Below are 24,360 nucleotides of genomic sequence, written 5' to 3' on the forward strand. Positions count from 1 at the left end.
ATAAAAATGACTTAAAGTATTCAAAAACAACTTCAGAATGAAACCCTTGTTCGTGACGTCACGCCAAGACGTCTTGCCCTGCTCGAGAATCAAAACAATAGCTTCGGATTCGGAGAAGATGCTGCTTTCTTGTTACTCATCCAGTTATGAATATGATTCAAACAGTTCTGAAGAGGAAAGCATAAATGTTTGCAACCGATTAAAGGAGTCCTCCCATATCAATTCGAGCCGTCAATGACAGCAATGTAGCACCCATTACGCTCAGTAGAAGTGATTTTACAAATTATGGACGCAACTTGTCCGGGGGCGTCGGTTGTCCTTTAAATATAATTTTACCGCATTCTGCTCAACTTCTGTTTCAGGAGAAAGAAAAAAAAAAACAATAGAGAGAAAAATGGGAAACTAGGCCAAAGAAAGCAGCAAGTGAAAGCCCGTAGCGGGAGCGAGACGTGAACTCCTACGCTTCCGCCTGCTTCCCGTTTGACTGTTGAATGTTGTTTGATGTATATGGAACGCTTTCTTTTTCATGTCTGTCAGCAAAACAGAACCCAGGACAGATGAGATAACGGAGGAAAGGAGACCTGGGAAAGGGGGAGGGGGAGTTGAGAGAGGTGAATACACCTGGACAGTACGAGCTTGTGAGCATGTCAGGTTTCCATTAGGGGAAATTATTGTTGTCAAAAATTTGCTTGAAAATAAAAAAAAGCTTGCTGTAGCACTCCGGCCCAGAAAGAAAATGGACAAAAGTTTGCCCATCCCGTCTTTTTTTTGGGGGGGGGGGACTGTATGTGTTTTTGTGGAGAAAATTCTTGCCATGCTCAGTGGTGGCTAAATCTCCAGAAGCTAACGTGTTTAGCAAGGACATCTTATTGTGAGCATTCCTCCACTGGATGGGATTAGAAAAAAAAAGGCTTTACAATGGCACATTGGTGGAAAGTCATTTATTTGATTAGATTGTTTTTTAATTAAGTATGTCTGCGGGGGAGAAGGCAAAATGTGGTGGTGGTGGGGGGATACGTTTTTATTATTGAATGTCAAATGCCGACTTATTTAGGGAATGACTCATATTTTTTCCGATTATAACTATATGAACCATAGGTAGCGCTTCAGCTTTTTTTTAACTGGGTCAACAACACAATTATCGAATGTTTGGGGGGGGGGGGGGGGGGGCGAGTTGCAGCTCCAATCTCCCTATAGAGGTGTATATCAATCCAAGGTCCATCTACTTCCTTGGACACTGAGCCTAAACTCACTCTTGCCCTTTATTTACAATCCTCCCTTCCCATTTAACACCCCTCACCCCCCTTTGTAAATCCTCCTTCCTCTTTCCATTGACATTCACTCCATTCCTTGTAGCTCTCAACTACCTGTGGGTGTGCGTGTATGTGTGTGTGGGAGAGAGAGAGAGAGAGAGAGGTCTTTCTGCAACTCCACCGGGAATGTGTGTGCTCAGGGTGTAATCCTTTCTGACAGCGATGAGGTTGACAGCGAGGGAGGACGAAACGCCACATATGCTTCTAAAAAAGCCCGTGTCCAGATTTGCGACGACACACACACACACAGCTCACGGCAAAGTACATCTCTGCAAATTTTCGTTTGACCTTCACGTTTTTACCCTATGTGCATACCTGCGCAGTAAGAGCTTTGGGTGATTTTTGCTCTCCAGGTTCTTGTCGATGAGGTCAGACAGGAGCTGTTTAAGGACGCCAGTGGCGTACTCCATCTCGCCCTGTAGCGCCGTCATGATGAGGGAGGCCACATTGCCGCGGTCTCGCATGGAGAAGGACCGCTGCGCCTCAAGGGTGCGGATGAACGTCAGCAGGAAGTGTTTTTTCGTTAGCATCTGTCCGAATAGCGTCAGGGCCTTCTCCACGTTAGCTTGGACCTGGAGGAGAATGTTTCACGGAGGATAGATCAAGCGGTTGAGTAAAAAAAAAAAAAAAAAAAAAATAGCTTGAACAACGCAGTAGACTGGTAATTTAATTTGGAGTTACACAAGGACACATTGGCAAAAGAGTCCTCGGAGCAAAGCGTGTCTTTGCACATTTTTCTTCCTTTGTCTCCTTCCAAAGAAAATCAGACAAATTGATTTGGTTTCAGCGACGTGCATAAAGCAATTTATTGTCATCCCCTTTCACTTATTCCCATTACCTATTCTTCCCTCTGAATCCGCCTCAATGCTTTATCTTTCTTTTTTGCTGCCTTCATCCGTCACTACCCCTCCCACGGGCACTTCATCGAGTCTCTTCCTCTCTTAAAACGGGCATGAAGACCGGAATGTGAGCTTCATGCTGTAATAAGAAATTGATCTGCCTACTACTGCACTACTGTGGCCTGTGATTGCCTGGGCCATACAAATGAAAATCCAATGTCGCGCTGCGCTTTCCCTTTGGAATACAGTTGATAGCGCGCGCGGTGCAGATACCGAGGCTCTCAAATGTAGCTGACACCTTCCATGTACGTCAGCACACAAATGCGCAATGTGCGATTGTGTGTGATTGTGTGTTTCAGTGCAATGGCCACCGTATTTTGAAACACACAACGATCAAAGTGCATAGCGTGCAGTGGGAAAGGGCTCACGCATGTACAAGAATGCCACCGTTTGGATTCAGGATCAAAGTACCATATCCTGTGGTGTATAAGGCGCACGCAAAAGCCATCTGTTTAAAATTGCATTCATGGACTAGATCAATCATTGTACTTATGGTTTTACTGTTGTGTGCTTTGTTTTTATTGTAAAGTGTCCTTGGGTGTTCTGAAAGGCGCTTGAAATTAAATGGGTTATTATATGTGCGCCTTATACTGTATGTGAAGTAATATTGAGCCACAAAAGGTCTCAGAACTACTGTCAGCAGCCACGACTCCATTTTCCCATGTAGAAGAAGTAGTGCGCGGTCCATGCTGGGATATATTAAACACAGTTTTATTTCTGTAATCTCTTAAAGGACAACCAACGTCTCCGGACAAGTTGTGTCCATAATTTGTAAAATGGCTTCAAATGACTTCTACTGAGCGTATTTTAATAAGATTCCACCGCATATAGCTATATTTTATGTTTAAAGACTCGCGCTGAATATTCCGGAAGTCTTGTTTTTGAGTTGTTGACGAGTCCTCACGTTACATCACTGAAGGAACGCCCCTGACCGAAAAAAGGACACATTGTAGCAGTCCTTCCATCACGGCAATGCATTTTGCTGTACTTATTTGGTCTGAAAACTTCGTGTAGCACCAAAAAGAAGCAGAAGAGGGCGACAAAGCTCCGTGTAAGGAATTAATCAGCCTGTAGAAACGGGCTGATTAATTCCTTACACGGAGCTTTGTCGCCATTTGTTGCCTCTTTTTTGGTGCTACATTTCCCCCCATATTGCCTCAAAATGGCACGGAATAAGTTCTTTAATCGATTGCAAACATGTATGCTTTCCTCTTCAGAACTATTTGAATCATATTCATAACTGGATGAGTAACAAGAAAGCATATTCTCCGAATCTAAAGCCATTGTTTTGATTCTCCATCAATGCAAGACGTCTTGGCGTGACGTCACAAACTGGGGGCGGGACTTTCTGAAACTGGCTACTTCCGGGTTCATTTTTTTTTGCAGATTTTGGACACTAAGTCATTTTTATCGGTGTTTTGCATTTGACTAAAAATATCATACTGCGTGTTTTGGGTATTTTAGATGCTATAAAACATTTTTCTGATGTTAGTTAGGAAATAAAAAGTGATGTCGGTTGTCCTTTAAATTTACTATGCAAAATAGATGTTTTTTTTCCATTTTGCAATCATTTTGGCAAAATGATTACAAAATGGAAAATTTGCAGGGGTTTTTTTGCAGTTTTTTTGTATTTTAGGTCGACAAAAAACATTTCTGAAAATTATAAGGCCAAAATATTCCATGAAAAGACCCAAGTTTTGAAGAAAGAACATTGGTAATCTCTGAAAATTATATTTATTATTGTATTATGATAAACTCTGATAAAACACTGAAATATGTTTGCTATTTACTATGTAGATCGGGTGAGTCCAGATTTCCACAGGTGACTAAGATTAATAATAAGAAGAAAGTCTTTAATAGTTGCAAATTTATTCAGTCACTTACTATCTGAGTATTTTGTTAACATTCCCTTTCGTCACTTTCACAAATCGAGTTTACATGTATTTGTTTATGAGTCCAAACCCAGCGCCTGTCGCAAAGAATCTATTTTTTTAAATACACTTGTGTATCATATGCTCTCTACTGACCAGTACCTCCATCTCCTTCAACACAGGATGATCCTCAATCCCAGGGAAGAGGACCCTCATGGCGTAGGTGCGGTAGTCCAGGAAGGGGATTCCTGCTCCGTCAAGCTCCTGAGTGAGCTCATGGATGTCAGTCTGCAGTTCTGCGAATGCTGCATCAGACACAAAATCACCAGTATGGTTATTTAAATGGTGTTTTGGTGGGTAGCGTACATTAAAAATAAGGTATTGCAAAAGCAAGTCAAAATGAATTTAGTAGCATATTACTTGCATAATATGCATGTCATGTCCACCACTGAGATTGCCCAAAAGTCATTAAAAATACATTATTTGACATTTCATACCTACAGAAGAGGATCAGGGTCAATGAAGAATAAAAATAAATAAATAAATAAATAAAATTGGCAAAACTCTCAGAATTGTGACTTTGTTATTAGAAAAAAGTTAGAATTCGCATTTTGAAAGTCAGAATTCTGATATTAAAGTCAGAATTCAGAGAATAAAGTCATAATTCTCACCTCAAAACCCGTCAAATTAAAAGTGCATTCATGGACGAGTTTAATAAACTATTTTATTATTGATCATTTTATTTATGGTTTTATTGTTCTGTGTATTGTTCTTTTAATTGTAAAGTGTTCAGGAAAGGCACTTGTAAATTAATTGTATTATTATTATTATTATTATTATTATTATTATTATTATTATTATTATTATTATTATTATTATTATTATTTTATAGTCAGAATTCTGAGATTAAAGTTAGAATTCTCATTTTAACACATTCACTGCCAGAAGATGTGATAAAATGTGTCCACTCCAGTGCCAGGGTTTTTGTCACAGTCACTTGAATTCCAGGACCTACAGAATATTACGTTTTAGGACTACATAAACATTCAATACAGCGTTAGAAACCTTAGACTGACTTCTTTCATCAGAAAAAAAAGAGTTAATTCGTAAATTATATGGGTCTGGAGTTGTACGAACTTAAAAAGGGCGGCTGTCAAAAATACAATGCAATACATACATGTTGGTTTATACAGTACAGTATAGCGCTTTAACAACAGCTAAAGCAGGAACACAGCGCTAACATGGAAAAAAGGGAAATGCTTTGTGGAAAAGAAACAACATGGCCAGCGCTTTATCATCACCCAAACATGAAAAAACAAACCCCCCAAAAATTCAGGAATGGTGCTTGATGTCATATTTTCAATTCCAGAATACATTTGTGAATGAGTTAAAAAGTCAGTATTCTGAGAATAAAGTCAGAATTTTGAGATAGAAGTGAGAATCTTTCATTTTTTATCGATTTCGTTTTGTTCTTCATTGGTCCGAATCCCCTTGCTTACATATTTGTTGATTGTGTGCACAACTTTTTCCCACAATTAAAATTTTTCACAACAATTTTCTTACGTTCGCAATCCAGACTTACGGGATGAAAAAGCACCACTCAGACATTGCATCATACGGGATGAACTACTCGACTGGCCTAGTATTGGCCTAAATACTGGGATTGTGATCATTTATTCCCCAATCCTCAATCTGAAGCCTTTCTACGAAACCATTATATCTTAAACAATTTTTAATACTCTGCAATAAACGACAAAACCTTTCATTTTATAGCGCACTGGTCGATAGCCGAAGTGAAGCGGCGTATCCTTTTTAGCAGTCACAATGCGTGTTTTATTTGATCTTTACCGCGGCAGTATGGAAGGCTAGGCTCGTGATTATGGTTATCATTATTCCACTCTTTCTTCCCATCTGCCTCCCATACCAGACAAACCATTTAGCGGCATCAATAGGCACTCGCTCACTCTGTGCGGGTGCCTGCCAAATTAATTTATGCTAATGTGCCGGTGTGCAAGTCTCTTGCGATCCCCCCCCCCCCCCGCCTTCATTTGCCGCCTTACTATTCCCTCACTGTCCCACCTCTCGGCCCCCGCATCTATCTGTCCTCCATCTCCGCCTCTCTCGCGCCATGCATGTCGGTAAGGCCAGTCAGGAGGCGCTCTCGTGAGGTGGAGAGCCAACATCTGGCTGGCTGGCTGGCTCAGATCAAAGTATTCCTTTGGAATCACATCAACGGCCCCCACAAACACACACACCGCCGCCACATAACAGCAGGAGGGACGCTTCGGAAGCGGGAGGGAGGGGGAAACAGAGCAAGCGAGGAAATTGAAACTAAAAAGGATCGCAATGTTTAATTGGGGTTGTGCAGTGTTTGAGTTAAGCTGTAGCAAGGGAAAGATTTGCAGACAGTTATTTCGGGACACGGGAGCTATTTCGAGCCACTGAGAGGAGGTAGAAGGTAAACTAGGAGAACACCTTTTCGGCTTCAGAGGGCGGCGTAGGTTCGGATGACATCAACTTACCTTCTTTACACTCCAGGGCCACCCTGGACTCCAAGTTGTCCATTTGCAGTTGGAGTCGTTTGAGGGTGCGGTCTGCATCGCGGGACTTCCTCTTGTAAGCAATAAGCACCACAATGATAACCAGCAACAATAGGCCACCTCCCCCTCCAATCCCGATGATCGCGGGTAGGGTGAGAAGGCTGTCTGAGTAGATTTGCAAGGTCCCAGGCGAGTATTCAAAGCCTCCGACACGCACCTAGGGAGAAGAATCCACCTGTTGGTTAGACACTTGGATGCGACAGAAAATAGAAAATGACAACCGATCAACATGACGGCCTTGAAAATCGATTAACTCATTCACTGCCAGACATGTGCAAAACGGTGTCCACTCCAGTGCCACGGTTTTTGTCATTGTGACTTAAAGGACAACCGAAGTCACTTTTTTTGTTTCTTAATTGACATCAGAAAAACGTTTTATAGTATCTAAAATACCCAAAACACGCAGTATGATATTTTTATTCAAATGCAATACACCAATAAAAATGACTTAAATTAGTGTCCAAAATCTGCAAAAAATTGAGCTGCGAATTGGGCATTTTCAGAAAGTCCCGCCCCCAGTTCGTGACATCACGCCAAGACGTCTTGCATTGCTGAAGAATCAAAACAATGGCCCAAAATGGCGACCTCCTGTGGCCAGCTCCGTTTTCACAGGCTGATAAATTCCTTATATGGAGCTTGGACACCCTCTTCTGGCGGCTTTTGGGTGCAACACAAGGTTTTCAGACCAAACACTACAGCAAAATACATTGACGTGATGGAAGGACTGCTACAATGTGTCTTTTTTTCGGTCAGGGGGCGTTCCTTTGGTGACATCACGTACGGACTCGTCACCAACTCAAAAACAAGACCTGAATATTCAGCGCGATTCTTAAAAGGTAAAATATAGCTATATGCGGTGGAATCTTTGTAAAATACGCTCAGTAGAAGTCATTTGAAGCCATTTTACAAATTATGGACACAACTTGTACGGAGACGTCAGTTGTCCTTTAAGCGATATGAACCGACTTGGAATGTTTTGTGTCTTATCCAGACTAAACTTGAGCCTCTTTCAGCCAAACATTTAGGCCCTTAAGCAGGATAGTACATTGTTTGTAGATTGACTCACCATATCACTAAAAACAGTCCTTGCTCAGGCACAAAAGTGATTACTTTTCTAGACATTTTCACTTTTTTATTTATTTTTGTATTCCAGTGGCTTATGTATAAGAAATACGAAACACAGGGTGTTATAAAAGTAGTCACAGGCACCCAATGCCCATTATTCATTTGGTTTTTCGACTTGAATAGCAATAGCGTTTAAAGCCTCGGGAGTACGCTAGCTAGCCAAGACCAATGAAACGCTTCTAAAATATAAACACATTTACAAACACCCCAAGCAATATTTGAGCCAAGATGTGTGTGTGTGTGTGTTTTTTCCGCGTGGAGATATAAAAATGGGGATAAGGAATGTAAAATTACTAAAAAGATTTTGGTTTTAAGCCTGCGGGGGGTGAAAGAACGATCGCATTGAATGAAAAGGAAGGAAGTGGATTGACGTAAACGAAAGCGATAAAGAACACAGACCAAGAATCTGAGAATAATTACACATGGACTTTCTGTATTTACCAAGACAACAAAACAGTGCTGAATCTTAAAGGACAACCGACATCTCCGGACAAGTTGTGTCCATAATTTGTAAAATGGCTTCAAATGACTTCTACTGAGCGTATTTTAATAAGATTCCACCGGATATACATACTGTCGCTATATTTTACGTTTTAGGACTCCGGAAGTCTTGTTTTTGAGTTGGCGACGAGTCCGTACGTTACGTCACTGAAGGAACGCCCCTGACCGAAAATAAAAGGACACTTTGTAGCAGTCCTTCCATCACGTGAATATATTTTGCTGTACTTGTTTGGTCTGAAAACGTCATGTTGCACCAAAAAGAGCCAGAAGAGGACGACCAAGCTCCATGTAAGGAATTTATCAGCCTGTGGAGACAGGCTGATTAATTCCTCACACAGAGCCTGGTCGCCATTTTCTGCCTCTTTTTTGGTGACACATTTCCCCCCAATGTTGCCTCAAAATGGTACTGAATAAATTCTTTAATCGATTGCAAACATGTATGCTTTCCTCTTCAGAACTATTTGAATCATATTCATAACTGGATGTGTAACAAGAAAGCATATTCTCTGAATCTGAAGCCATTGTTTTGATTCTCCAGCAATGCAAGACATCTTGGCGTGATGTCACGAACTGGGGGCGGGACATTCTGAAAATGCCCATTTTGCAGCTCAATTTTTTGCAGATTTTGGACACTTTAAGTCATTTTTATTGGTGTTTTGCATTTGCATAAAAATATACTGCGTGTTTTGGGTATTTTAGATGCTATAAAACGTTTTTCTGATGTCAGTTAGGAAACAAAAAAGTGACGTCGGTTGTCCTTTAAATTAGAAATAAAAAAGGGTAAGACACAAAATACATATATAGTGCCACTTAGCAGTTTTTTTGACGACGATGCTAGTGCAGCGTGTTCTACCGGAAACAAATTCCTTGTGTGTTCTACATACTTGGCAATAAAGATGATTCTGATACACACAAGGAATATCAAAACAAGCTCTGAGCGCTTGGCAGTACAATACTCACAGTGACTTTGTGTTCTCCGGTTAGGTTGGGCCACTCACACAGCAGCTGGCTTTCCGACAAGGTGAGAGCACAAGGTGTCTCCCCGATCAGCACCGTGTAGTTTAGCTTCGTATTTCCAGGAGCTGCAGGAATTAGGTTACGGCCCTAGAAAAACACATTGTGAATTGGTGAATTATCATACAACCAAGTCATTGTTTCCGTGTCGCAAACATGGTGTGTCAACAGTGGGCCAGAAAGATTTGTCCAACATTATAATAATAATAATAATAATAATAATAATAATAATAATAATAATAATAATAATAATAATGTGAGTCACACAGACAATTTATCTATATATATGTATATATTTTGAAAGCAAGTGAGTGGACTGAATTAGCCGGTGCTGATAATGACAAAGCAGTTAATGACAAACAGCAACAAAGAGAACAAGAGACGTGAACAGAAAAAAAAAAAAACAGTTTTGCAATCGAGAGCTAAGCAAAAACAGAGCAAAGCTAAAAGCAAAAACAATTTACCTTGAGTATAAGTGGAGAGCTGGGCTTCAACTCCAACATGCCGTTTGGGCTCAGCGATTCAAAAACAGGGTCCGGATGGTAGTTGAATGTCTCATTGACCACCAGCACAGAGTGCACATCGTCCATAATGAAGCCAATTTCGTCTGGGCTGCTGCCCCCCTCAGAGAAAATTTTGTCAGAGCCGGCCACGGATGGAGCAAGACACACCATCACCGTGTTGTTGACCACGGTGCAGTTCTGCGGACGAAGGAAAATGACGCATGAGTCACACGGATTAATTCACAAGACTCAATTAGAAGATGAGGTCGAGCAAATAGAGAAGGTTAAGATATCGGATGGGATGAATCGTGTCAGAGGGATACAAAAACTGGGGTATATCAACATACTGTATTACACTGGTGTCAAAGTCAAGGCCCGGGGGCCAAATCTGGTCCCCACATCATTTTATACGGCCCACGAAGGCAAATCACACGTGAAATTCCATGATGTTTGCTAAAGTCTGAATTCAAATTTCAAATTGTCCCATGTAAACAACAGTAACAGACATTATTTTTTACTTCAAATTTAAAAATTAGTTATTCATACATTTGTTGTGCGCTCTATATGTAATATGTGGAAGAGATGAAACATTGTAATGGTTTCCCAAATTCATAACGACCCTTGAGAAGAAACCGTAACTACAATGTGGACTGTGGCAAAAAAATGAATTTGACACCCCTGCTGTATTACATATCACTTATTGAAGTGCCAATTAAATGTAATGATCACTTCTGTGGAAAATGATCCTATCCAGGGGTCAATCAGAAAATTTACCAAGTAAAACCAAACTGACTGCAACGAGTGGCCACAAAAGCAAAGAGGGATATTTATTTTTTTTTCCACTTTGAGTAAAGAGCTGACGAGGTGGTGGGGGGGGGGAAGGTTAGCTAAGCCCCATGGTGCTATAGGTGAAGAGAGGGGGATTTGCTGGAGCCGCTTTATTACTGCTTGACATTTCAAAGGTTAAAGCTGCTAAAAGGAATTTCAACATCAAAAACAAACAGAAAATAGGGCCCTTGGCTGCTTGACTGACAGCTCAGCTGTGTGTGTGTATCATTTGAGAATCAGTACTTCCAAAGAAGACATACAAAGGAAAGATGGAGACACCATAGCAGGATACAATTGTGAATTCAATTCACTCACTTATTTTGTGCGTGTGTGTTTGGATGACTACTCTTGTGAGGACCACTAACATTTTATACCATACGTAGTGAGGACATTTTTGACAATTGAGCACCTTTTGCCGGTCTTCACAAGTTTTTCATTCTAAAGGCTTCTAGGGGGTCTTTATATGCATCTGTTAAAGTTTCAGAGAGGTCCTCACAAATTCACCCAAAATGATTTTTTTGGTGTGTATTTTCATTTCATGTGGATACACACCCTTTTTACTCACCGTGTGTGTGCGTGTTTAATGAGAGGAAAAAGTAAAAACGATACCACAAAAAGTAAAAACGATATTTTAACCAAATTCACTACCGGGGTGAGGACTTTGAATGTATCCATTCAGAAACCTCACTCCTGCTGTTATTTCAGTTTCAAGTCCACTTTTTATTGCTTTGTTTTTAAAGAAGTTGAAGTGGGAAATGGGGTGACATTTAGTGTTCTATTTTAACACTAGTTCTTCTCTTAACAGTGGTCTTCACTTCTTATCTGGAGTTATCCGAACCTCACAAAACCATTGAAACAGGAATTTGTGTGTGCGTGCGTGTATGTGTGTGTGCCCACTTACATTTTCCGACTTGGCAGTTCCGTATTTGGCCCTCATTTTGGGTTCTTTGATGGTCATCAAATTGGTTCCCGTAACGGTCAACACGGTCCCGCCGCTAGAAAAAAAATGGACGGACTATTAAAGGCAAATGTCAACACCAAAAAATATTTGCTGAAAATGGGCTTTGGCAGCCCTTACTCCATCATGAACCATGAACGCATCCTAAAAATGAAAGGACATTGGCTTCATCAAAATGAGTCGCTGTTGTCATAATTTCACCACGTGACATCTACTTGCAATATTTAAGAAAGTTAACGCATTCACTGCCATTCCCAAATTAATTCGGGAATTAAAAATATGACGTGGAGCGCAGTTCCCAAATTTGTTTGGATTCTTGTTTTTCTGGCGGGTAAGTGCCGATAAAGCGCTGGTCAGACCTCGGACAATGTTTTTTCTCTTGCAGGAGGGGTCAGCATTTACCTTTTGTACAGCCACTACCATTTCAAGCTCAGATAACTCCAGACCCATATAATTTACGAATTAGTGCCTTGCATGCTGGGTCCGAGAGGACAGTAATTTCATCTATGCTGTATGTCATGCATGTTAGCATATTTGACAATAAAGCTGACTTTGACTTAACTCTTTTTTTTCTGATAAAATAAGAGAGACTAAGGTTTCTTACACTGCATTGAATGTTCATGTAGTCCTAAAAGTCAATATTCTGTGGGTCCTGCAATTTGAGTGAAAATGACAAAAATCCTGGCACTGGACTGGGCATATTTTAGCACATCAAATGGCAGTGAATGAGTTAAATGGCATGCCTTGAAATCCTCCGCTGGTATTTTCAGCATGACATACATCCGGAAAGGATTGCGCCATTCCCTGATCTGACAAGTTGTGAAACCTTCACACCTGTGACCTATTTGGTGATGCTGACCAACAGAGACGTTGGAGACAAGGGTGAAAGACTTCCTTTTCCTCGCTGCCTTCTTAACAGGCCCCCGCTGGCCCGAAACGACGATCTTAAACTGTCCGTCAACAAGTCTGACAGCAGCTAATGAGTTCACAAACAACTTACAAATGGAGCAGGATAGGGCAAGGTTTAAGGCCTACTATCACATACACGGACGAGTGTACACACCGCCGGGTTGTATACAAGCACAAAGACATATAATAAAAGAAATAAGAGAATAAAAAAAACAAATAAAGAGGTCCAGGGTCTTATCTAGAAGCTTGGGTAACCGGTAAAAAGATAGATGGAGCAGTTAGAAGGGGGGTAGGGGGGCAACTGAGTGGAGAGACGGCTTGAGGCGTTTTGAATGGCATGATGCCAGCTGACAGGCAAAAAAAAAAATGTAAAGACAAGGAGATTCTTACACAAAATGATTTTCAAGAAGAATAAGCATAAAAAAGACACAACATAAAAAGTGAAGACAATGAGATTTTTACACAAGATGATTTTCAAGGAGAATACGCAATGAAAAAAAAAAAGTCTCAAGGTGACAAGATGAAACCTTTGTAACACTCAAAGGGTGTGAATTGCACATCGCTGTTTAAACACAAACTAATCTTGATGAAAGCACTTCAATGTTTTGTTAGCCCGAGAATGACTTTCAACGGGGAACGGAGAGGATCAAGTGTGTTTTTGGATGAGCTCTGTTTCGGAAAAGGTTGACAAAAGAGGACACAGTCACTGAAGTGGTTGAGGGAATAGGACAATACAATACAACACAATACAATACAATACAATACATATTGATTTATATAACGCTTTAACAAGAGCTGAAGCTGTAACAACAACTATCATATACAGGAAATAAAACAGTCACAAAGATAGTAGAAAGCACCAGGAAGAATGGCCGAATGCATCTCCTCACACAAGCCCCCACCCAAAAAAATTGTTATGTGGTAGTAAAAAAAATCTATGATGGTGACATGAGTAAGATAACCCTTTGTAAGAACAGGGTCAAAAACTATTATTAACTCATTCACTGCCATTCCCGAATTTATTCAGGAATTGAAAAGCATGACGTGGAGCGCCTTTAAAAATGTGTTCGGTTTTGGTTTTTCTTGTAGGAGGGGTGCCGATAAAGCGCTGGTCAGATCTCTGGCACTGTTTTTCTCTTCCACGAGTGGGCAGCATTTGCCCTTTGTACATTCCGTCCCTATTTCAAGCTCAGATAACCCCAGAACTATATAACTTAGGAATTAACTATTTTTTTCTGATGAAAGAGAGTCTAACTCTAAGGTTTCTTACGCTGCATTGAATGTTTATGTTGTCCTAAAACTCAATATTCTGTGGTCCGGCAATTTGAGTGAAAATGACAAGAAGTGAACACATTTTTGCACATCGTCTGGCAGTGAATGAGTTAAGAACAGGGCCAAAAACATATTTCATCCACAACCCAAAATACTGTCATGTTCACTTCATATTGATTGTTGATTGGAGTTACATCTTAAAAGTAGCCATTTTAATTACCTCATTTTCTGCACTATAAGGCACACCCAAAAGCCTTCATTTTCATCAAAAGATGACGCTGCGCCTTATAATCCGGTGCACCTTATATTGTCTATGGAAAAAGTTTTAAAGTACACCATTCATTGACGGTGTACCTTATAATCCAGTGTGCCTTATAGTGCGGAAAATACACAATCTCCCATTATTTTCGAATATATTTAACGCAACCCCATTGAAATCCCCGGAAAATAATGCACAAACGTTTCCTAGAAGTTTACAGTCGAAGTCAACAACTGTGAGAATGAAGAACTGAGCAGTTTCTAGGTCATATTAGTGAGCCCATTAGCATTTGCTCGCTGCAAGCTTTTTATTTTTTTATACTCCACAACAGTTTGTGTTTGAGCAGGATTCCTTCCCATGGCTATAAAACCTCATTTCAATAAAGTCAAGTCATATTTACACACACAATGTATATCTGTGCTGCGGCTCATCAGTAGTAGCCGCGCATGGGAGGTCGCTTTTACTGCTGCCGCTGCTTGCTAACGTTTACTTTTCATACAGAACTATAAACAGCATTAAAAAAGAGGTCTTTAAAAAAAAAAAAGGGAGATGAGGTTGAAAATTGAGAGCAATGTTTGTTTTTCAATTCACTGAGATGCAGGCGGCTAGTACCGCTAAAACATTATGACATCAATGAGTTTATACGGGGAGTCAATATCTCAGTTTAGTGGGCAAGCGTTATGAAAATAAGTTAATGTACGACCAAACCATCAGATAGGTTTAATTAATAATTCATGTGTGCGTTTGCATCTCCTCTATACATGCATCAAGCGGCATTGCAGATCAAACACAGTTCATAAAAAACTAGGATTTTTATTGCCTTCTATGTAGATCACAAAGTCGAGGGTGAGCAGTGAAGAACTCACCCTCATAATTATTTTAGTATCCAGTGTTTTTCTTGTTTGTTTTTTTTTGCAACATAAAGCTCATTTTGTTGTTTGAGCATATTCTAATCATTCCTCTTACCTCGCAATACTCCAATCGGGTTCGATTTTGAGGATGGTGGGATCATCCGAGTAGTTGAACTTGACCTCTGGGTTTCTCAGCTCGGCTAAATTGATGTCCACCATCACCGGGGTGGGGCCTGGAGCTTGTCCGGCTGGGGTCACACAAACTATCGCGGTGCTGTTTCGCCTGGGTGGGCAGAAGGATGTTAGAGGGTCCGGTTAGTCAAGAACAGGTTGTTGAAAGGTATAAAGAGCTTCTAAAAAGTGTCCACATCATTTCTACTTAAAGGACAACAGACAACATTTTTTTATTTCCTAATTGACATCAGAAAAACGTTTTATAGCATCTAAAATACCCAAAACACGCAGGCTGATAGTTTTAGTGAAATGCAAAACACCAATAAAAATGACTTAAAGTGTGCTAAGTCTGCAAAAAAAAAAAGAGCTGCGAATTGGGCATTTTCAGAAAGTCCCGCCCCCAGTTCGTGACATCACGCCAAGATGTCTTGCCTTGCTCGAGAATAACAACAATGGCTTCAGATTCGGAGAAGATGCTTTCTTGTTACTCATCCGGTTATGAATATGATTCAAATAGTTCTGAAGAGGAAAGCATAAATGTTTGCAATCGATTAAAGACGTTCTTCCGGGTCATTTTGAGGCATCAAGACTGAAAATGCAGAAGATGGCGCCAGAGCTCCGTTGGTTTGTCTGCTTGGGATTTGTGTCAGCGAATATCAAATAGTAGTCTTGGTGCAACACACAACGATTCACCATCGCCTTATTTATGTGTTTTCCTTCTAATTTCGCCATCGACACGGCTCAACACGAAGTTTTCAGACCAAACTAAGTACCGCAAAATGCATTGTGTGTCCTTTCTCGGTCAGGGGCGTTCCTTCTGTGACGTGACGTCAGGAATCGTCACCAACTCAAAAACAAGACTTCCTGAATATTCAGCGCGAGTCTCAAAACGTAAAATCTAGCTATATGCGGTGGAATCTTACTAAAATACGCTCAGTAGAAGTCATTTGAAGCGATTTTACAAATTATGGACACAACTTGTCCGGAAGCGTCGGTTGTCCTTTGAGTCACTCAAATTACAGTAAAGTCTCATTATATCGATATTCAAGGGAGTCCGAAAAAATATCGATATAACCGGGACTATCGATATATCCGACCCTGTTTGCATGTAATTTTCTCCGTGCGTGCATAGAAATAGTATCGATATAACCGGGACTATCGATATAACCGATATCGATATAACGAGACTTTACTGTATTTAATATTTGCACACTAAACAAACTTCATGTCAATCGCGTGTCTCACAAATCAGAATAACTTTTTGTCTGTCAGCCATCGAGCCTCCGCCCTACTGCGCTCCATCTTGCCGAAAAATCGGATGTGACACACAAAGCCGGTCGTCTTCTGTGCGTAATGTCACGGCATCGCGAGCAGACAGGCGACCAGCTGTGACCTGCGGGGAAACTTTGTGTTTCGCAATGTCAGGGTGAAAGACTGTAGCCACGCGATTAGGGGAAAGGCCTCCCGTGAGTCCATCTGTCTGGACGTGTAAAAAGGTGCTTGCTCACAGTGTGGGGCGGTCGGCTGATTTGCATATAAATACGGTAAACGCAGGTAGAGTCTTTTAGCTTCCCGAGCCTTTGCGCTCTGCAAATGTGAACAGGTTGCCCAAATGGCACGTGGCGCAGTGTGAAATACTGAATAGGAATTGAACACACAGATCTATACGCAATCTCTCCTTTGCAGGGAAGCTGGAATCCACAGAGAGCCAGGAGATGATGGAAAGGATGATCAAGTGTCAGGAAAGAATGGAATCATAAAAAAAGGCTTGCAACAAAACCTGTTTGAATCAGTAAATCGGTTTTGGTTCAAGAGACGCGAGTGCATGGAATCAAATTGTTCCACTTCAAAATGCATGTTGAGCATGCTGGCACGTTCACTCATTCATACTGTAAAATGACAAAATCATTGCATCATACGCTCCCCAACGATGCCATCGCAAAGTGTGAATTGCATCTCACCACAATCGCCATTAATTAGAGAGATGCAAACACTTTGTACTAATGTAGACATTGAGTACACACAAAACATGGCATCTACAGTAAAGTATATTTGCTTTTTGTGAATCTCATCCTCGCTGCTACTCAGGATGCAATTTGAACCTATTTCTCTGTGCATACGTGCACACTGAAAGCGGACAAAAACGGGGGCTGAATATCGAAGAAAAAGAGGATGACTTTTTAAAAGAGGCTTTTCCACATTCCACTAGTCCTCTTGTTTCCATGGTAACTATTTTCACAACAGTGTCACTGCCGAGCGTGCCTGTGGTGTCACGTATGTATTTGTGACAAGGTTGCGGCCAACACAAAGGAAAGCCAACGGAGGGAGAGAGAGAGACCGAAAGAAAACACGAACGCAGGAAAACGCGTTGCGGAGGGAGATAAGCGGATGAGTGACTCGGAGTAAATACATTTTGATTAAAGTTGAGGCCCCGCTGCATAGAAAGACACATTAAAAAGTCAGACACATCCAGTTCATTACTTTGGCCATAAAGGTTATTGCTGCTCAGTGGATGAAAGGCCAAGACTATTATGTTCACCTTTCTCGGGGTGTGCTACAAAGCTTTAAATTGGCCTTTGCTACCACATAAAAAAGAACTTGAGAGGTCCGAGCTCATTAGTTGGACCTGTCACTTGTTGCGGTTGAAGATGAAAGTACGAAGACAAAAACAAATGCAAGAGAGAGCGAGAATGGAAACGTTGGGCTTCAAAGCACTCGATAACTTGATAAAACCTCCATTTCTCATTTACAGTAAAGTCTCGTTATATCGGATATATCGATAGTCCTGGTTATATCGATACTATTTCTATGCACGCACGGAGAAAATTACATGCAAACAGGGTCGGATATATCGATAGTCCCGGTTATATCGATATTTTTTCGGACTCCCTTGAATATCGATATAACGAGACTTTACTGTATTTCCAAAAAAGGAACCGCACAATTCACATATTATTAAATACATATACGATTTGGGAAAATAATAAAAATACCAACAAAAAAAAAAAATGTGTTTTAGCTTTGCTAGCTTGTAGCTGGGATGACCTGCCACTGAACATTCACAAGCCCCCTCGCTGGCCATCTTTAAAAGCTGTCTCAAAACTCACTTGACTCAGCTTGATTCCGACTTGATCTTGCTTTCACTCCCTCCCTGGTGCTTTCAAATATATTTGTGACTGCTTTATTTACTGTATACGATAGCTGTCCATGCTAAGCACTTCTTCACTTCACTGTTGCAGCTTCATATGTTGTTAAAGCGCTATATACGGTAAATCAGTATGTATTGTATGAATTGTCAATAGTTGACAATCCGTTAACTCCTTTTTAAACTAGATACATTGATAAAACCTTTCATCATTATTTCTCATTTATTTCCGAAAAAGGAACCACACAATCACACATTATTAAATTAATATACGATTTGGGGGGGGGGGCTACTGTTTTAGCTCTGCTAGCTTGCGCTGTGTGTTGTCATGAATTGTCAATATTTCACATTCAATAACTCCTTCTTTAACTCGATAAATTAATAAAACCTTTCATCATCATTTCTCATTTATTTCCAAAAAGGAACCGCGCAACTCACACATTATTAAAGCAATACATACTTTATAGGGTGAAAACAACCAAAAAAACGTGTTTTAGATTTGCTAGCTTTGCTAGCTTGCGCCTTGAGTTGTCACGAATTGTCAATAGTTGACATTCCAAAACTCCTTTTTAAACTGGGATGACACTAAAAGTTGAAACGAAACACATTTGCCATTTAAATAATGTTAAATTGCTACAATATATTCTAGTCATATCATATTAGGGTATTTGACTTATTCCAACCTGCATTTAAAGGGCATGGTAATTTAAAATCTACATATTATGTAACACTTCAAAAATAACACTTTGCTATTACTTTGTGTCGCATATGAGAACTTCTGCAATCAAGAAAAGTAAAGAGAATGCTAGACTGTAAAATAAATAAATAAACAGATGATTTTGTAATGAGTGTCTTATAGAAACACGGCAAGAAATTTCGTCTGAAAAAATGTGAATTTGTCAGAAAAATAAATCATCATACTATAAAAAAGGGGACAATTATATTTTGTGTTTATGTATAGTATGACAACGTACCGTAATAAACTCAAATATGTGGAGATAACTGAAGTCACTCACTTCTCAAAGCGGCATGCGTGGAGTCCAATCTTTACATAGACAACGCTGCCAGCATTCAGGTTAATACCATCTATGGTGATTCTCGTGCCGCCAGACAGCGGTCCGGTTGACGGCCTGACGCGGGTGAAGTACGGCGACTGAGGAAGGACACACATGGACGATAACACAGGTCAACGGCAAATGTGGGGCCTGCAAAAGACGGACTCCGCCCGACGCATCATCACCTACCACAAAAGTGAACGCCTTGGTGGAGACGGCCTTGTAGTCTGGATGAATGCAGTCCCTCACACACACCTCTACATGAGCCTCCTGCACCCGGTAGCCGGTTGCGTCATTAAGTTGACACACAATCCTGAAACAAACAGACAACTTGTTTGAATATTTGCGGATCATATAGTGAGGAACAAAGCTGATAAACGAGAAACAATAAAAATAAAAAAAAAAAGTGCCCGTCTTGATTGGTGTCGCAAAAGCCCACAAAAGCCTCATCTCAGTTGACTGGTTGGCAGCAAATTGCAGGGTAAATTACCACCTCTTGACAATCCTTCCTAATGCATTTGCCAATTTTCAACAGTGTTTCAATAGTCATGTAGGCATAAAGAAGAAAAAAAGACCAATTACAGAACCATAAGCCACACATTGGGCCCACGGCGCTTGCCGGTCAAATGAAAATCCAGCAAAGAAATGACTGCAGTCGAGCCTGCAGGGCAAACATTTTCACACATTTCACCCAATGAAGTCATGCTTGACTTTTAATTAGCCACAGGGAAGGAATGAGATGGAAAGAAGAATGAAAGAAAAAGAAAGGTGAGGATCGAAGAAAAAGTACTAAGGAAGACACAGGGAGAGTTAGTGGGTAAAAGTGAGCGAGGCTGATTAATTGAACAAGCTCATATCCTCCACATCGGCTTCCCTCACTCCCTGCGATGAGTTATGAACTCTGTTTCCAGCTTCGCAGCAGGTGGTCATGGCAGCTGCGGTGCGGCTGCATTTCACGTTTTGATGCGGTATGTTGTGTGCCCATTGTTTCTATTTTCCTTCTCGTTTATTGTCGCGGACTCCCACTAAGAGCTGTGATTAAAATGCTGGACAGCTTTCAGTAAGAAAGGCGACTCCACTTGCACGCCGTTTGCCGAAATGAGATGGCGGTGCAATGAGAGGTTATTAAATAGTCATAAAGTGAATGTTGAAGGCTGAATTGATGGCAAGTGGATGAAATATGTTTTATTGCATTGGTGGAACGACATGACATTTGACATGTCAAAATCTATTACTGGGATGTAAATCTAAGGAATAAAAAACAAGATATCCGCGAGATGCAGTGAAATTAAAATGACATGCTCCTTATTTGATTCACACACAAAAAAAAAACAGAACTTATTATGTGGCCATTTATTTTTCTCTCTTGGTAAATAGGACATCTTAAGCTTGTCAATACAAGTTGGGACTCCCACACTTTCTTCCTTCCACCATTCAGGAATGTGGACTACCTACTTTTGTTATTGTTACGAGTTTTTGAACATTCAATGATTGAGATGAGTATGACTGACATTGCCTGCATATTTGGTCACAAACACAAAATTGATGATTAGCTTTAGCTCTCACGCTCACGACTAAAAATATCTGTCGATCAGTCTATCTGAGTGAACGCTGGCGCGTGTGGCTGCCACTGCTTACCCACAGAAGAACAAAGGAATCCTGTGACTGTAAAGTGACCTTGAGAGTTTTGAAAGGCGCTTATAAATTAAATGTATTATTAGTATTATTATCTGTCTATCTGTCTATATATCTAGTCTGTCTTTCTGTATACCTATCTGCTCTAGCTAGCAGGCCAGCTGGTCTAGCTGTAGTTAGCAATTTAGCTAGCCATCTATCGCTTGTAAATGAAATGTATTATTATTATGATTATTTAGATGTGTAGAAGAATGAATGATTATTTTAAACATCAAAAAATTGGGTCACATTCTGTTCTCCTTTCTAGCAGGAATGGGCTTCAATTCAGTTTCACACTCTTCCTTCAGCTGTTTATATTTGTGTCTAACTATCAGTGAAAAAGCATTGTTGTTTTCCAGCAGCTGACCTTCGATCAACGCCTGTCGCATAATTTTGCGTCGCGTGTGACAGGGGTCACAGGAATGAAGAGAGTAACCGGGCTACTAATGGCACTGCACGGCTAACATCACTTTTAATTATCGGGACAGCTTGACTGCCAACTGTGGCCCCTCCTGCTCCTCTTCTGGGTGCCATGACAACAAACCAATACTAGTACAGTGTTAAGAGGGCAGACAGGGTTAAAAATTGACACCTGCGTGCTTTCGAATGCCGTGAAAAACACAAAAAGGTGTAAATGGAAGAGAACATTTTTGAACAAAGGGCCACCCAATGTTTTGCGCCAGCAGGCAGACATGCCGTAGATGTTCCCTGTGATAATCGGAGTTTATGAATTATAAAACAACGCAAACATGTCAACAGCATATTTCTAAAGCCATTTCGGGGACACCTGTCATCCCCGGCGCTGCATTGTCTTCTGTCAAAGGATCAAAGTCAAATTTGTGACGTTTCCTTCCCTGTGACAGACGCGCGGATGAGAAATCTGCTGGGACTTGTGCAAAACTCAGCAAGTATCTCATTTGAGTCCAAAATGACAGCGACGGCACTGAAAATAGAATATTGAGGACACCTCACGAACCCGAGTGGGGGTGGTGAGCACCCGCCCTCACCTAATTTGTCCCCCTCGAATAAAATATCTGAATTGCCATCTTATTTTAAATCAATTTCAAAGAAATGGAAAGAGTGGATTTATATATACAGTAAAGTCTCGTTATATCGATATCGGATATATCGATAGTCCCGGTTATATCGATACTATTTCTATGCACGCACGGAGAAAATTACATGCAAACAGGGTCGGATATATCGATAGTCCCGGTTATATCGATATTTTTTCGGACTCCCTTGAGTATCGATATAACGAGACTTTATTGTATATAAAAAAATGCTGCATTTGTTTGTCCTATTTACATTGACAAATCGAGTGAACTACAAGCTCCTGCGCACTCTCAGCTCCAATCATATTTCTCCCTTAATACAGTGTTGTAGTTAGTAAGGGAAGCCAGGCCGCATACAAATGATCCGGAAATTTCCCAGAAAGCATGACTTAATCAGAAGGAGTATTCAACATGGCAAAGCTTTCACGAACATATACCACCCAACTCAAACGTCATTACACCGCTGTCAGAAGGGGCTTGATTTACTGTGATGAAGGGGTTAAATGGGGGGTAATTCAATTGCGATTGGGCTATAATTCAGATTGATAGCTGAGTAAAATGTTTCACGTTAAATTAGCTGCCATTTGTCTTCACGTGGACCTGCACTTTAAGTAAGAGCCCCGCGTGGCTTGAGAACGGATTTTGGGGCCGACGTTGACGTCAATATTGTTAGAGACAAAAAAAGGGGGGGCGGTGAGGGAGGAAAGATGATGTCAACATACTGTTCGGCACTGATGTACTGGTCTTGTTGTGGGTTGCAGGACACTTTTCCAATTCGGACTCCATTTTGGATGTCTGTGAACTGAAGACCCAAATTCTCACCGGTGATGGTCAACATGGTTCCTCCCTGCCTGGGTCCAGTCTCAGGAAATAGCTGCAGGGCACAAAGAACATCTCGGCGTTAAAAGTAAAGAACAAAATAAATAACAATCCTTGAGACTAACCCTGACATTCTTTCAGTTACAACTTCAGATCCACCCACCTGACCCCTACTGACATCTCTCTTTTGACCCTCCGTGCGATTAATCTAGTGAACACAATTACAGCAGACAGTGACCTTCGATCCCTCCATTTCCCCCTTGAGCTCTGCCAAAGGTGTACAGAGGTGCTAATGGCCGCCCAAGAAGAACCGTGTCGCTAATCACCGCGCCAATTCAGCCGCAGCATGGACGCGGACAACGGGTCCCTCTGGTAATCAGTCATTACCAGGATAATTCGGTCTAAGGCTAATTGGATTAGAAATTGATAGAGGAGGTGGGTCATCTGTCATGTCATACTGGAGGACTGTAAAACACAAGCGGGTGTGTTGGGTAACAGGCGGTTTTAGTTTGCTAACACTTGCACTTTGCGTTAAGTCAGGGGTGTCAAAGTCATTTTTTGCTGCGGGCCACATTGTAGTTATGGTTTCCTTTCGAGGGCCGTTATGAATTTGGGGAACCCACTAGAATGTTTAAATCCCTTCAAATATTACATTTAGAGCACACAGCAAATTAATGAATAATTCGTTTTCAAATCTGAAGTCAAGAATAATGACTTTTATTGTGGTTGACATCCAAAAACATGAAATTTTGGCTCAGATTTTGACAATCATCATGGAATTTAACAAGTTTGATTTGCTTTCGTGGGCCGAAAAAAAATGATGTGGCGGGCCGGATTTGGCCCGCGTGCCTTGACTTTGACACCTGTGCTTTAAGTCAACATGTCCGATTGTGAGGAGATTTGACGTACATGGTGACATTTTAAAGTTTTATATTTTGATGATTTTGGATGGGAATGGGCTGGGCGGACGACAAAGATTCCTCCGACCACCTACTATCGCAAATTCTTAGATAAGATAGCAGCCTATGTGCTGCGAACTCTTGACGGACGACTTTACAAGAATTTCTGGGGTGGACATCTGAAGAAAAAAAAATCCAGCTCACGTCACACCGATGTTGACGACGGTGAGCAGAAACAAAATGGGAGGGGGAGAAAAGGCATTCTAAAAGGCCGCCATGCTATAACAATGGCGTGTTCTCTTTCTTATGCTAACAAAGCTAACGGTGAATATGTTTCGCTCTCTCCCTTGCCCTTTCCCTTCTTCTTCTCTGCTTTTGTGGCTTTTCAACCCACTCACCCCTTTTTTACGCCGTTTGGAGACAAAAGAATGATTGGCACACAGCGGCGCAGTAGTCCAAAGTCTCCTTATATATGGTAATCAAATCTCTTGCTCTGTTCAAGCCTGGTTTATCAAAACACACCCAAAAATCGAAAACTTGTCATTTTCACACGAGACACCCCAAACAAAAAGCAGTCGTTTATAAAAGGAACCACCAGCTCAAACACTCGCTCTTTTCTTGCCTCGTAGTCACCGC

At 41.0% G+C, this 24,360-nt stretch overlaps 1 protein-coding gene across 2 annotated transcripts in view; it reads right to left on the minus strand.

The window, feature by feature from the left end:
• The window catches only part of plxna1b (plexin A1b), a 164,269-nt gene that overhangs the window by 13,394 nt on the left and 126,515 nt on the right, over window positions 1–24,360 (minus strand). For both annotated transcript variants that reach the window (XM_089010316.1, XM_089010315.1), the window contains exons 13-22: window positions 22,729–22,880; window positions 19,467–19,590; window positions 19,239–19,375; window positions 15,019–15,186; window positions 11,556–11,649; window positions 9,788–10,024; window positions 9,270–9,413; window positions 6,606–6,840; window positions 4,246–4,388; window positions 1,629–1,885 (exon numbers count right to left, since the gene is read on the minus strand). In XM_089010316.1, the coding sequence (XP_088866442.1) occupies window positions 1,629–1,885; window positions 4,246–4,388; window positions 6,606–6,840; window positions 9,270–9,413; window positions 9,788–10,024; window positions 11,556–11,649; window positions 15,019–15,186; window positions 19,239–19,375; window positions 19,467–19,590; window positions 22,729–22,880 (1,691 nt within the window). The remainder of the gene's footprint in view (window positions 1–1,628; window positions 1,886–4,245; window positions 4,389–6,605; window positions 6,841–9,269; window positions 9,414–9,787; window positions 10,025–11,555; window positions 11,650–15,018; window positions 15,187–19,238; window positions 19,376–19,466; window positions 19,591–22,728; window positions 22,881–24,360) is intronic.

The sequence above is a fragment of the Hippocampus bargibanti genome, linkage group LG12 (genome assembly GCF_051943395.1).
Source record: "Hippocampus bargibanti isolate YZ-2025 linkage group LG12, ASM5194339v1, whole genome shotgun sequence".
Classification (NCBI taxonomy): Eukaryota; Metazoa; Chordata; class Actinopteri; order Syngnathiformes; family Syngnathidae; genus Hippocampus; species Hippocampus bargibanti.